Source organism: Poecilia reticulata, chromosome 18 (assembly GCF_904066995.2).
Source record: "Poecilia reticulata chromosome 18, P_reticulata-male-v2, whole genome shotgun sequence".
In the NCBI taxonomy this organism is placed as follows: Eukaryota; Metazoa; Chordata; class Actinopteri; order Cyprinodontiformes; family Poeciliidae; genus Poecilia; species Poecilia reticulata.
The window spans coordinates 10,147,524-10,163,119 of record NC_088847.1 but is presented as its reverse complement, the minus strand read 5'-3'; the positions used below and the strand labels follow the sequence as shown (position 1 = coordinate 10,163,119).

Genomic DNA, 15,596 nt, shown 5'->3' with positions numbered 1-15,596 from the left:
CGAATTTGTGGTGCTATACACTCTGAGAAGTTGGGCATTATAGATTTTCCCCTGCACTTAATTAGAGGTAATAAGCTGCTTTTCAGATATATGTGATTTATTTCATACCTGGAATGTTTGTTGCTGAAAATGTCATATCCAGATAGATTTTCATTATTATTATCCATTTGCTTTTACTTATGCTTATTGTAGGTCACCTATTTGGGTGGTAGATACCAGAAAACAACAGAAAAGCAGCTAATAATAAAATTGAAAAAAAAGAAAAAAGAATGTAGAAAAAATAGACGCACATTGGGTTGTTTACAAATATCAAAAATGAATTTATTTTGCTATGTTTTATCTATTCACGCAGTCGACTGCCTTACTTTCAATAAAACAAACAGAAGGAAGAAGTGGACCAGCACATTGAGGCTCTTATCTATCTGGTTTTATGAAAGTGAATTCCTTTGAGCTGTTTTATGAGCGTGCAGTGCGCAGGCGCAGTGGAGAGGGGGCGCACCGGGGCATGGGAGAGGCTGCAGGGCGTTGCTAAAAACGCAGGGCTATAGATATTTAAGAAGGCGGGGTAAACTACACAAAACATGGACAGGAACAGAAAGCGTCGAGTGGCCAACTGAACCCTAACAACTGTACATTAAGAAAACAGGCAGAAAGGTAAGCTTAACACGAATTTCCTGAATCTGGGTGCTGTAGTTGCATTTTATTGAGGTGCGACGATAAACGGGCTGCTTTCGTCCGAACTTTCTTTACAGGAAGATTTTGAAGTTTATGGAGCGAATTTGAAAACTTCAAAACTATCTCCTGCTGCAAGAGCAACATTTGTTTCCAATTATTTTTTATTAAAAATTTTACGACCAAAATAAATGAAACAGTCATAACATGCAGAGTACATGTTTCCGGGGTTGTTTCCTTCTATATCATGTCTGTTTTCATGTGCACCTCATAGATATGCCACGGATCGGATGTTAATTTTGATGACACTGAAACAATTAGGATTACCTTAGAGTTTGATTACTGGACATGTCCTCTTCCGGGACCCTTACTTATCTATGCGAGTTATATGTTTGCTTAAAAAAAATGAATTAACAAAAACGGCTTTAAAGCAGCTGCTCGCTGCAAAAGGAAGTTTTTTTTGTTTTTTTTTTTAACTTTGCAAGACCATTTTGCGCACTCTCATCTTTTGATTAGATAAAGATAACAATCCTTCTGGATACTCCCAGTGTCTGGTTTCTCTGCAGGTCTATTTTCTCCAAAGCATTTCATAGATATATCAGTTCACTGTAAGCAGTGTTTGGAATATGAGCTCTGCATGCAGAAATACGCCGGAGGCGGTCAGAGAGCTTATTCATTGCTCAGACTCCTCGTCACATTCATACAGTGTTTATGTGCATGCTGTCCCTGGATTTGCGGTGAGAAGGAGGATGGATGCCTGTTGGACTCAGACATGCATCAGCAGAAAAAGTAGTGTCATGCTGTATTTTGATTGGTGGGGGGAGGGGGGTTGGCCTTCAAGGATTTTAAGCTGCTCTCCACACAATAGTTCCTCCTCAAAACTATCTGTATCGTTGTATGTAGAAATACAGCTTCCTCTAATTACTCTTAACTGGTTTCAGAGTAGATGCCACTGGGGGGAAGGCAGAGTAGTTTATACAGTATTATACTGTCACAACACAGTGACATTTTTTTAATAAAAGTGACATAAATGTTACTATTTTATAAGGATGCACCGATCCACTTTTTACATTTCTGATGCCGATGCAGATATCTGAGGTTTAGTATCGACCGATACCGATCCGATACAGAAAAATATCGCTGAATGTTTCTTCTTTTTAAACGCGGGAATAAATGTACTGAATTGCTAATTTAGCTGACAAACTCTGCGCCAGTGCAGCACACTTAAAAACACTGATAAGCTTCACGAGCTTGGTCAAACATGTACGAAAACGACACAACTTTAATTTGTTCAGTCGTTAGATGAATAATAAAGAAACTGATGAGAGCAATTGGTTGACTGAATTGGTCCAACGTGTAAAGATAAACTGTAACAAATCTTCTTTAAAATGGTTCAAACAGTGCAATTAGGAATGCCGATTATAAAGCATGATGTCGTTCATGGAACAAAGCATAGAATTAGACTGGATAGATTCGTCCTGATACTGACATTTTTTTTCAATATTGGGGGGGAAAAACGGAGCAGGAGGTTCTTAAAGAGACAGAGGCCAATTTCAAGGCGTCGATTTGCTAATTAAAATTTCTGTTAAGTTATGTTTGATATACAGGATTTTTATTACAATTGTTCCTAGATTGTGCTATAACTTGGCACAACATGCCTGGACTGTATGTAACGCCGCCCCTTTAAGGTGAGGATAGATCCTTCTTTAGGGAAGAAGTGCCAAAAATCACTCAAAATGTGGCTGAATCTCTTCAATATTCCCTATATTTTACTAGGATCTCTGCTGAAATGTTGAAAATCATGGTTTGTGCTGTTTGGAGTGCAGCACGTGTTCGTCTTGACTTAACTGGGCCCACTAACTGAAAGTCCTTTGTTTATCTCCCAGTAGAAACCACAAACAATTTGGTTTCCTTGAGGGCGATTCATGTTTCTGCCCAGCTTTGTTTGACTCCAGTTGCATTCATGTGTTAATATGTCACCATCATGTTGTCATTTCCCATAAATCACACCCCGTGCACTGAGGTGTGACACTGTAGCTTTCATGGGAGAGGAAATAAAATATTCATGATATCCATATTTAACTTATGCAGGGCAGAGGTCATGTTGATAACATGCAGCGGATTTAAAATCTTCTGCATGTTCTAGTGTGGTCCTAAATATTATAATATTCCGATTTGTTCCTGATTTATTTTATTTTTTTCATTATCATTACTGTCATGTTTTAAAACGAACACACAGACGACCTCTTCTCTGCTCAGACAGCAGCACTGACATATCCTTTGCATATTAAACACTCAGCTGCTGCTGAAGAATGGCCTCAATTTTCAGCTCTGTTGTGTTTTCACATCTCTGCGCTGCTCGGGTGACATTTATGATTTGCATGATTAATTTAGGTTCTTGACACAGTTTTCAATAAAACATTTAGAATACTCAAGTGTATAGGGAACTCTATATGTCATATTGTTTTTTTTCTACATTTTAGACTGGGAGTATTTTAAATGGAGGTTTGTTTTTGTGAATCGTCCTGATTCGCATGGCAGAATGACGACCGTAAGACAAAGGGCAAACTTTTCCATCCTGCCTTTAAGTTGTATTTGCAGATAATATGTTGTCCTAAAAAAAATCCTTCCTCCTGGGCTCACGGTCTGCTGCATCCGCTGTAAAGAGTACTTATTCTGCTAAGTGTTGGTGTGTTATCACCTGAGCGCTGTAAGTGCTGTCCTATAGTCTTATGCGCTCTTAAATTATTTATGGATGACACACATAAAATAAACAGCATACCTGCTAGTACCGTCTACTGTAGGGACAGGAATGATACCACTGGACAGCTTGTAGCAGCTACCAGTCAGGATGGAAAAATCCCAGAGCCGATCTTTACTGAAACTAAAAACAGATGCCAGATTTTTCTTTTACTTGTTGTTGCGTTTAGAAATGCCGTTGCTTACTTTCAAATTGCACCAATAGGTCGTAGTAGTACCAAATATTTCTGCAGCGTTCTGGTGTTTACTGAATTCTTCAGACATTTTACATTCAGCATCTTTATGTCTATAGTACACTGGGAGTCAAGAGCTTGTAGGTCTACCCTTAAGAAGAAAAAAAACTTCACGTCTCTTGAAGTCATCATGGAGGAATTTTGTTGCTTTCTTTTACGACAGCGTTTTTTCACTCAAGTGAAGTTTGCAGACGCTCTTTTGATGCACCGCTCCCCATTAGTGCCTTTCAGTCAAGACAGAGTCTTTACCCTGGATTATAAAAGTTCTTTGTATTTATCAGACAGTCACTCTGCTGTATAGATGCCGTTATGTTTGTGAGCACTAATCCTGCAGGATGACTCAACTATGTTAGCCCACTTGACATTTTACCACTTGAATGCTTCAGTCTTTTGGCTAAAAAACAAGCTAAAATTATCAGGTTTTCATGCCTGATAAGTATGAGGTTTTCTGACAAACACAGTGCTGTGTATTATGACCGAACGCATTTACTTTCACCTCATTTCACCAAAGGGCATAGTCAATGCAACTTTGGGGATAACAATCCTCCTGAATACTTTCTGTAAAGTATATTCATTCTCATGGCTACCTTTCCAAACAAGCTACACTTGAGCTTTAACGCGTTACATAAGATATGTAAAGTCTGAGGTATAAGTCTTGCTTTTTTTGTGTGCCACAAATTTGTTAGCAACGTCTCAGTGAAGAATAATAAACTTTAAATGGTTTAGAAACAGATTTATAGCCTTTCCAAGATTGATAGCTAGGTGCGGTTGAACTCCTACTTATTGCTGTTTTCTTGTTCTCTGACACTGAATATCTTCTAGACCAGTAAACAATACAGATGGTCATTTAGCTGCATATAGTGAAAACTGCATTATTTTTGACTTACTGTCATAACAATTTCCTGTAATGTTTAAAATAGTATTTTTTTGCTGTTTGTTCCATGAGAGCATCAATAAATTTGAAAATCTAATAAATTTATGCAAATGCCTGCAGCTTAGTAATACAAAACACACTTCTTTCTGTGACTAGTGTGCTGAAGAAGCCAAATAAAATGGGTAACATTTGAATTTGTGGGGCTATGTTGGCAATTACCTAAAAAGATTTCAAAGAAGTTATAGTTTTTATCATTATTATAGAAGTATCATAAAATATGGTGATAAAATTTTAGTCTATTTCACCCACCTCTAGTAAACAATCCTGTCCTGATTTGTAAAAATTGCTTTCTTTCCATGAGTATAAGTGTAGCACTGATGCTAGCTGCTGTTTATTTCTACCAGCAGTTGTAGAGGAGGAGCGTTCTCCTCTCTGTTTGCACGTGAATCAGTCACTGAAGTGGGTCACTAAAGTGGGTGTGGCTCACAGTGAGCGGTGGAAACTGTTACAAAGTTGAAGAAGCTTTACATTAGCCAATGGTAGCTGCTTTAAGCTAAGCTGCTGCCTGTGCCTGCAAGGTAAATGTTGAAACAGGAAGAGGTGCTGGAGAGTTACAAAAAGAAACGAACCTGGTGTTAAAAATAAATGGCCGCCTCTCTTGTCGGCGGGTTTTCGGCAGCTCCAGTTCTGTCAAAATGTTCTGGAGCGCTTTTGACACTTCATGGTTCTGCTTGTTCGGAGACACTGAGAGAGCTTTTGCTTGTTCTGGTGCCATGCACAGTTCATTAAGTGCTACGCTTCACACAAAGCGCATCTCTAAGCCTCTCGCGCACTACGTCCACTCCCCACAGAGAGGCTGATCTAATTCTCAATGCAAGTCGTTTCTGACGTGTTTTTCCACGTTCAGCGCTGCTCCACAGGAGTAGCACAGATTTGCTTTTTGTGTGTCTTATGCCCTTATGGAATGCAAGCAGTGGTTAGCTGGAAAGTAAAAAAGCAAACTGATCGGACTTTAAAACAAACTAACAAAAAAAATCCCCATAGAAGCTGTTTTAGCTGCTGCCTTAGGAGACTTGTTTCTCTGCATTCTTTCTGAGCTCAGTTTCTGAAATTCTTGTGTGTTTTATTTACTTATTTATTTTTCTTATTCTAGGTTTTTCCCATCTGGCACTAAAGGGACAACCCGACACCCGGTCAACAAAATCCTGTCAACATACATCCTGTTGCTGCTCCTGTTCGCTGGGGTCTGATGTGAGGACGCCACGCCTCTCCCGTGAAAAGCCTTGTCAGTTCAGAGATCCTCTGTGGCTGCGCTTCAAGCAACTGCAATCCTCCACTCATCAATACTTAATAGCTTCCTAATGGCAACTTGTGGTTCCTTTTAATTTATGATTTGGGCTCAAAGCTATTACAGCGCCTCATCACATTTACACAAGTGCTTTTTATGAAAGGCTGTTGATGCAATAGATCACAGCTGCCTCCCGAATAACTGGTTGCTTATTGTCGCCTGATTTTTATTTTTAAACAACCGTCATAAAAAGAGTTATAGTCAGCCGTCAAGATGGTGGAGGCCCCCATTTATGCCACAGGCATGGCCGCCAAGCTCAGGAGTCAGTGGGATCGCGACAGCGGCCTCGGACAGAACGACAACGCGGTGAAGTTTCTGGGACAGGACTACGAGTCTCTCAAAGCGCAGTGCCTCCGAAATGGGACGCTGTTCGAGGACAGTCTGTTCCCCTGCGCCGCATCGTCTCTGGGATTCAACGAGCTCGGCCCCAGATCCTCCAAGACCAGCGGCGTCCGCTGGATCAGACCCTCGGTAAGAAAGGGGGGTGTGTCTTTACTGTATTGTTGCAGATGCGTTAAGGGACGGGATGGTTATTAGTGCTGAATTTGAAGAATGTTGGAAATAGAGACACAAGTATGAGTGATGTTGCTTTTCTGAGGTGGTCAAAAGTCAACTCTGAGCTCAACAGTGTCTAAAAGAATTGCTTTCTCTCCTTCAGCATTTTGTCACAGTACAACCGCAAGACTTAAAAATATATTAAATTCAATGAAAATGAATCAAATGTATATCTGACAAATCCATTGAGTCAATACTTTGAACAACCACCTATCACTGCTATTAGAGCTGCAAGTCATTTTTGAATATGTCTAATTTCTGCCAGTTCTTCCAATTTCAGAGATAAATGTCAGGCCTTTATGAATATCAATTTTCAGATTTTGCTTCAAATACTCATTTGGGTTAGATCTGGCGTGATACTACTCTAATAATAAACAATAACATTCTGGTTGAATATGGAGAGTCTGTAGACTTTTGCAGCCTTTAACCACTTTTCTTCCGAATTGTCCGTGAATTTATTTCCGTCCCCGTTACTTAATGCTGTTCTGTAGACGTACGAGGTCATCAGATGGATTAAAACTGAGATTAAGTTGCAAAAAGAGGAATTCTATACACTTACTTGGTAACTTCTGAATTCAAAACTTCTGAAGTCAGTTGTTGCATGGCAGACGTTTCAGGTTGCTATTGTGCTACATTGTGTCCAGTTATCACATAATGGCCCAATTGAAGACATTGAGAAATGTATGCGAATGAATAGGAAGGCTTTTTAGATGAGCTGGAATTATTGAGTAATGTAAGGAAATAACTGCTTTAATCTGTGCTTGCTCTGTTGCACAGTATGAACAATAACACTGTTACTGAAAAGCTTATTGTCCAATCCCAACCTCAACAAAAACAGAGATGTGAACAATTTCTTTTTGTGTGTGTGCGTGTGAGAGCAGATAATGACTTCGTAGGAGTTTTGCGAAGTCTTCCCCAGGATTATTTGATTACCTCCTGAAGCAAACTTTGCCCACAGTCCTGACTTTCATCTGTTGCCAGGCAACTACATGTTCAGAGCTGAGTGATTGGGGTTTCTTTCCTCCAGTTCATGAATTCTGCAGCGTTTTTCTCCTTGTTTTTTCCTCCTTTGCTCTGATTCTGCCTCCCGTCTCTGATTACACCAGAGCTCTCACTGTAGTCGAGTATTTCAAGAGAGCTCAGTGTGATCACAGAAGCCCTGAAGATGGCACGTTCGTCACCACTCCCTCTCCCCCCCACGAATCGTGACAATCTTTCAGTTTTACTGAGCAAAGGACTGTGATCCAATTCCCCCAGGGTCGTGATCGTCTTCGTGACTGCAGCCTTTTATCGCCTCCTGCAGCTTTTTGTTTCAGTAGGCTGACCAAGAGTTTATGTCCATAAATACGTCACGGATCTATCCAAGGCTCTCGTCTCTAAGGCGTATCATGAGCTCAACTTAACTTTAGTGTTCCTTAATGTGTTATATGGTCTGTAATAGTTACTCCGTGGTAACTGGGTCAAGGTCGTCACACATCGCCCCAAAAACAATTGGATGTGTGACGATGGTGTGTTTTCTTGTATCCTTGGGTGGGTTAAAAACCAGTGGTGTCGATCAATTTAAAAGATTTAAACAGATTAATCACACTCAAGCATTGTAGTTAATCATGATTAATCACTATGCTTAACTTGGTAAGCTTGGTGTGTAAAAAAAAAAATAAAAAATGCAAGTTTAAAAAAAAATAATTTTCCATCCATCCATCCATTTTCTTCCGCTTATCCGGGGTCGGGTCGCGGGGGCAGCAGCTTCAGAAGGGAGGCCCAGACTTCCCTCTCCCCAGCCACTTCTCAAATCTCAAATATTGTCTCAAATCAAATATCTCAGCTTTCTAAGATTTTATATTCAGTAAGGTTTAAAAGAAGTCATTTCAAATGTAAATTTAAAATGTTAGCTATAAACTGGTTGTGCTTCAGTGGATAATTCACCGTTGTAGTAAGTCGGCTACATTTTGCTTTTGGTTTTATCCAAATGTCCATCGCGGTGCAAAGCCAAATTTGTCCCCAACTCTCCTTGCTCATCGTTTCAGTTTCATTGGAGACTCTTCACGGCTGACGCAGTACAAGACCATGTAACACGCTGCTTTGAACTCAAGAGGCTTTTGAGTCAAAAATAGGTCATACGATGAATCTGCATTATGTAATATTAACTCGTTAAACTTGTTAGATTAATCCCACGTGTTAAGATGTTAACGGTAACAGCAGCGGTAAAAGCAAACATTTTCCAAATCCAGCGTGTTTCACAACAGGCTAAAGTTGAAAGCTCAAAGGACATAGAGCAGTTTCTGGAATATTTCTAATAAATGTAATGTCTTAATACATTTATTGTTTTGCCTTTGTTTGTGTTCCTGTACAAAAACAGCTGATGTGCAGTTGAGGCTACTTTTCATGTTGTAGGCTACATGAATTTACGTGTTTAAAAAGGCAGCAAAACAATGATTTTATGTTATTTATTTATTTTTTTTTTACACTGTAATCATGAAGAAATCGCCTGTTTTGGCTTTGAATTGCGACTTGCAGGGTCATGAGAACAAGACGAGTTACTTTAAAAATGAGTTACTAAAGGCATGTCTGCGTTGTGTGTTCCCAACAGGAGTTGTGCAGGCGGCCGGAGTTCATTGTGGACGGAGCGACTCGCACAGACATCTGTCAGGGAGCCCTGGGTGAGTCCGAGTGGGACAGCCTGCAGCCGTTTCACACACGGCTGCAGATTTCTACGAAGAATAGTAGAAATCTGCCTTATTTCTCACTGTGTCAGATAAATATTCCTCTAAAAGATTCACGTCTCACGTTCAGGTGTACTTTCTATTGAAAATAAAAATAAAAGCACACAGTTACCTGCAGAGGTCCACAGTAAAGACAAGTCAGTACTATAACCTAGAGGTTCTTACTATGGGAAAGACAGGAAACGGTAACCAGAATTGATGGCAGCAATAATCCCATGAGTGACTCAAGGCATGGGGGTGTGGTTGTTCCTCTCTGGATTGCTGGCAAGTGATTGTGTTTTTTTTTTGTTTTTTTTTATCTGTTGCAACTTGTTTCCCCCCTACATCTGTAGCGTGAGAGTTTAAATTAGCTGCACCAGCACCAGTTGTGTTTTTGTTCTTTTTTTCTTTTAAATCTGTGTTATCTGCTCCCTTAACGTAGAAACTAACCAGCCCCACGTGAAATTTTGCTTTGCAGAATTTCAAGCTCCCTGTCGGTCAATGTTTATCTATTGCATGTCAAATATGGAGTTTGTTTTCTCTTCTTTTAGCGAGGACATGCATGAAAAACTTCAGTTTTCATCAGGGCTTCCACTTCATTCAGAACCAGAAATGACTGAAATCTATACTTTTTCCAAAATATTTTGTATTTTTAGATTTTTTTTCCTTCCTTCCCCTTTATATTCTTTTACTTTTTCAACTGTTGCATCAATTTCTCCTTTCTCTTTCTAGTTTCCTTCCTCCTTTCCTCCGGTGTGTGCCCTTCCTCTTTTTTTATTTCCTCCTGTTATTCCTTGCTCTTATTTACTTCCTGTAGTGTTTGCCTCTCCTTCCTTCCTCTTTTATTATCTTGTTCCTTATTTCCTTTTTCTAGTGTTTGTCCTTCCTCCAAGTTTTACTTTTTGCTTGTTCGATATACAAAAATTCAGAGTGGTTTGTATTGTGTAATTTAAAACTTTATAAAGTGACTTTATAAAGTGAGGGATACTTGCTTTTTATATTTAGGCTTACTAACCGTAACAGTGGCTTATCAAACAGCTGTGAACACCACCAGGTGATGTTTCTGACCACGGTCCTGACTGGGCTGATGTGATCTGAATCACCTGCCCTTCAGACAGCATGTTACAGAAACGGATCTTCCCCATTTTAACTTTGAACTGACACACGCAGCTCAGACTTCATCTAATCATCATGTATATTTCAGTGGGGTTTTTTGTGTGTGTTTTTTTTAAGCATTGACGTCCCCCTGCCAATGTCTTAAAAAGGTCAGGCCGTGTGAGACACGACGCCGACCATTTCCTGATGATGCTGTTTCATTAAATCCCCTTTCAACAGAAACTTCATCGCAAAATTATTACCACAAAAATGTCTCTACTTGGAACACATTAATAATGAAGCACAGAAACTTTAAGAGCTGCTGTTTTCTTTTCCAATGCCAGGGTAGTGTTGTGCATCGATCACTGATTCTTTGTTGAATAAAAGGAAAATATTACCAGCACAGCTTGTTATTTCTACATGAACTGCTCTTGGTTTTAAAAAAAAGAAATGCAATCAAGTTGTAGATTTAACTCCAGCTACAGGAAAGCAAATGGAGACGCTAGTCGAGGTATGTGATGCTGATGTGAAAAGGTGTTTGAAGTCCAGCTAGTAGCTTATGTTTAAAAAGAAAAGCTCTTCTTTGGCATGCTGGAGGCTGAATAAAAGCTTGAGCTTGGCATGTGTGGCGACATGAAAAGTGTCTGTGAGGGTTTTCTTTCTCTTGAACTACAAAAACTGTTGCATGACGACTGAGCAGAAGTGGCTTCTGTAGCCGAAGCCACAGTGTGATTCTTGCTAATGCTTCCAGTGCTAATTTGGAGCACAGAACCATTGCTATTTATAGAAAGTTTGTTTTTTGTTTAGTAATTCTGCAGTGACTCACAAATTTATTCACACACCCTTAATGTTTCAGATTAGAATCAAAGTATTTCTAGCATATATGTACAGAGTGCATTCACAGCCAAGTTTTTGTTTGAATTAGCTACTTCTACATCATCCAGTTCAACAAGCTGCTTTCAGGAATCCTCTAATTTATGAATTACCTGGAAAGAAAAACAACAACTGTTGGATGCTGTAAAAGAATTGTCACATATTGTCCAGTGATACCACAACCAGAAATGTACAGATACAATGAACTGGTTAAGATTAAATCATATTTAACTCAAAGACTTGCAGGAAGAAATGCAGCTAAAGGTGTGTCTGCAATTTTATGATACAAAGGCAGGCCTGTCACAATAAACATTAAATCAATTAATCACATAATGAATTTAAATGATCTCAATAATTCCCATGTGCTTGTTTTATCGTTTTTCTTTTTTTTTCTACCAAAATCGGTCTTCAGTTTGACTCAACTTCCCTTTTCTGAAGGACAATTTTGTTTCTAGAATCTTCAAGATTCATCTTATTTTCTGTTTTGTTTATTTATTTTGGATATTTAAAATGTCCTTAATGTTCATTAGAATTTATAGCTTATTGATCTTGGAGAATGTGTTCTTGTGTTATCGTGCCGTCATCATTATATTACTTGATGGTGGTTTCAAAACATTATTATCGTTTGTCGCAATGACTTCTGGGACGATTCATCGCCTATTAAAATTTGCAATCATTCAGAGGCGGCTGAATGCAACAAGGACAAAACTCTTTTCAGAATTTTCATTGTAAAACATTTATGAAGACTGTAGTTTTCTTCCTATTTCCTGGTTATGCACTACTTTGTCAATCTAGCACAAAAAAAAGAGAATTTTGTGGTTGTAATAAAACGTGAGCACAATCCACAAATATGCTTTTAGAAGTTCTTAAAGACTTGATGTTGAACTGAGCCACTAGAGTATGAGCTGTATCTACCACTGGAGGAAGTTGAATTAATAATTTTTTTTTGATGTTGTCGGTTTGCATCTGCAGGAGACTGCTGGCTGCTGGCGGCCATCGCCTCGCTGACCCTGAACGATAACCTCCTCCACAGGGTGGTTCCTCATGGACAGAGCTTTCATCAGGGATATGCTGGCATCTTTCACTTTCAGGTAACGGCTCCACCTCCTGTGTTTACATAAAGAGCGTAGACGACCTCTCCGTTTGTCTGTCGCAGGCCTGTCTTAATGTGTGATCGATCTTTTCCTGTATACCTTCAGGGCAACACAGGAATATTTTGCCACCTACAGCTTTCCCTGTTTCCATGTTCTGCTCTGCAGATTTTCTATTTTAAGACTCGCTTTTCTCCTGCTGGGATTAAAATACTAGGCAGGATAAATGTGGGAACAATTCTGACAGAAACCGTAAAAGAATATTTACGTCTCCCACATTTTACTGAAGGTTTTAAATGTCTGCGATCAGAACGTGCAGCATAATTCCCAGAAGTCATGGGAGCGTCTTCGGTTTTGAAGGCGGTGGAGGACTCAGCCGGTATTCCCTGCTTGGCGGAGCTCGTCAAAACTCCAGTTTAAGCTTTTCACGGAAAGATTTGCCAGGCAGGTACGATGGCTTCCAGGAAATCCTGAGGTTGTGAAAGATGTTTCATATTCTTCACAACAGGATTAGCGCTTCTTCTGCAGTTGCAGAAATCCAGGCATGTTGAAAACTGTCCCAGAGGTCATAGGTCAAACCCGATTTAAGTGTGAAAGCAGCCAGGATGCTATGACTCCCTTAAATGCAAATCTTTTTTTTCATTTTTTTATTTTTTGTTTCTGAGCTGTATTTCAGCAAGATTATCTTGAGCATGCCGCAGCTTTTACACTCGTTGGCACTTGTGGTAACTATATCTTAAAATCATTGACATGAATTCATATGCTACAGTAGCAGAATGTGACTCTACATATCATCAATAAAATCAAACCTTTAACTTGCATCCATTTACTAAATGAGGGGAAAATCCCAAATAAGGAAATTATTGTTTTTATCTAAATAATCAGTGTCATACTTATTAGCAACGCTAACAATCCTTTTAAAGAATATTTACATGAACGCTGAACTTTTCTTGTCATTGAAACACCCAAAAGCTTTAGTAAGTGATGTAATTTTTTTTATGTTTCTCTGTGCTAAATAAGTGGCAACAATCAATAGTGTGACACTGAGTTAAATAACTTTGAGTGAAACTGTAATCTACTCAAAGGAACGATGTAAGTTCACAGCAAGCAAAGAGGAAGTTGGTGAAGGAACCGAGTCGTTTGAGTTGTCTAACCGGACGGCATTGATTTTTTTAAATCTCAGGGGTTTTGAGTTTCCAGAATGTTTTTAAATTGGTGTGTATTAGAGATTGTTTGACTTTGTGGCCGTGTTCTGCTTGAATTGTTCAGAGCCATGCTGATGTACTGTTCTCCTTGACGCAGCAAGCAAAATAGCACAGAACTGTCTCGAACATTTTTGCTAAGAATTTTTTTTTTAGTCCATTTTAATTGGACAGACTTTTTTTTTATTTCAGAAAATGTCTATAAAGTTGGATATTTGCCTACACTTACCCATATTTACAGTCTAAATCAGGCTTAAAAACATTAAAAGAACTGAAACTGTAAGTAATTTAGTATGAGAAGATTCTATTGCTGTAAAGACTGATTTTTACTTTTTTTTTCACTGACAATATTAATAAGCCAGCAGACCAGCTGGTCTGGGGAGAGGTCATCCTGGGAACACTGTCTGCTCCCCATTAGCTTAAGCTAGCATGACAGTTCCCAGACTTATTTTTAGCATGTCTGGGGTCTCCATAAACTCTTTTGGGAGTTTATAGAGATCTAACTTACTGGTGAAAGGGTAATGGTGTCTTGTGTGTGCTCTGTGTATTACAACTAGGCCTGTATGCAACTTTTCAAGGTTTATTGTACATTTTCACACCAGTTGCAGCATGAATCGTGAGAATCGCGGTTAGAGGTACGTGTTGCTCTCAAGATCATTGAAGTAGTGGTGGTGTTTCCTCCTCCGCAGCAAGATTGAAATCGGTAGCTGTTCAGAAAAGTCCCACATGAATGAGAAGAATTCAACAGAGCCATTCAAGCACAGAGGTGATGATTCTCGTGGCCGTAGCAGAGTGGTACGACTGTCAGGACGGCTGCAGGGGAAGAAAACTATTGAGCAACAGCTACATTTTAGCTTTAATTTTAAAATATATTTTCTTTGTTCAGTCACAGAGAACCAGCACCCCTCCCGACCCCATTAAGGGACAAGGGTGCAAGAAAATGAATGGATGGATGGACAGTCACAGAGAACGTGGGAAAGTGTTTATCCTCGTGTGAAGACTCCTTTAGAGCATCTTCAGTTACCTCAGATTTTCTTTTTATTGATTGAACACGGCGGGCAAATCTTTCCATCAATCTCTACATGCTCAGAAGAAGATGCAACTCTCATTGAGTCTTTTAGCAGCTTTGATTAATTAAACCACTGAGGACACTCCTGTTGTTTCTAGGCATTACAATTACAGTGTGTAGATCAAAAATACATTTTAATGGATGTTTAGTGATTTCTCAGAATTTATTCTTTGGAATAGTTGGTGGGAAAATCTAACAGCATACTAAACTTTATAGGCTGAAATCTCACGTCTGTTGTTATTATATATGATGAGATGACTACTTGTCTCATGAGAAATTTTATAACCTAATTTTGAATGTTGAAAGATCTGAGAGAGAAGCAGGATCTGCCGGGACGCCTAACAAACCAACCCGAACCGCAAGGAAAGTTGAACAGAAGAATAAAAGGACGAGTTTTTCTTCTTCTGTTGTTACTCAGGCGTTCAGTTGGAACAATCGCTCTCTGGAGGATCAGTGGCGCTGTGCCCCACTGCGGATCTGGCCGCACACGGGTCACTCCTACGAAGGGAAGCTGATCCAGGCTCTGCTGGTTTTTAGACTCCTCCATTTGGAGTGGGAGATCAGTTATTAATGCAAACATTAGGTGTTTGTTTAAAATCACCAACACCTGTCTGAGATCTGTGAGAAATATAAGTATGAAATGGTGATTCAGCAAGCCTTACTGAAAAATAAACAAGTTAGTGCAGCGAACAGTTGTAACAAGAACAACTGTATTTGCAGGGTTTTTATTTTAATTTATTTTTTTTAGGATGTGGTTTAATCTGTGAAAGAGAAACCATAAAAGCACATTTCCGAATTGTTCTCAGAGTGTGATCTGAACCTGTCGACCAACTTTATTATTTATTTATTTTTTTTGCCCGTTTTATCAAGACAGATCTAAGAGTTTAAAACGCAGCTTTTATGTCTCTGCCTTCTATTTTTACTTTCCAAAATCACTGAAGATAAGCAGCCTCTCTCTTCCACACCCAGTCAGACAGACAGTGATAAATATCACCTGTATTTAAATTGCTGTTCCATACATAATATAAACTGTTAACCTGAACTCCTACCGGATCTTTCAAGCTGACCCCTCTCTCTCTCTCTTTCTCTCTCTCTCTCTCTCTCTCTCTCTGACCTGGTCGT

General features: G+C 39.3%; 1 protein-coding gene across 1 annotated transcript in view; it reads left to right on the top strand.

The window, feature by feature from the left end:
- Nucleotides 1-504: 504 nt before the first annotated feature.
- Nucleotides 505-15,596, top strand: part of capn1 (calpain 1) — a 31,271-nt gene continuing 16,179 nt past the window's right edge. Inside the window, exons 1-4 of the mRNA XM_008427895.3 lie at nt 505-654; nt 5,693-6,358; nt 9,033-9,102; nt 12,085-12,203. Of these exons, the coding sequence (XP_008426117.1) occupies nt 6,101-6,358; nt 9,033-9,102; nt 12,085-12,203 (447 nt within the window). The 5' untranslated portion in view covers nt 505-654; nt 5,693-6,100. The remainder of the gene's footprint in view (nt 655-5,692; nt 6,359-9,032; nt 9,103-12,084; nt 12,204-15,596) is intronic.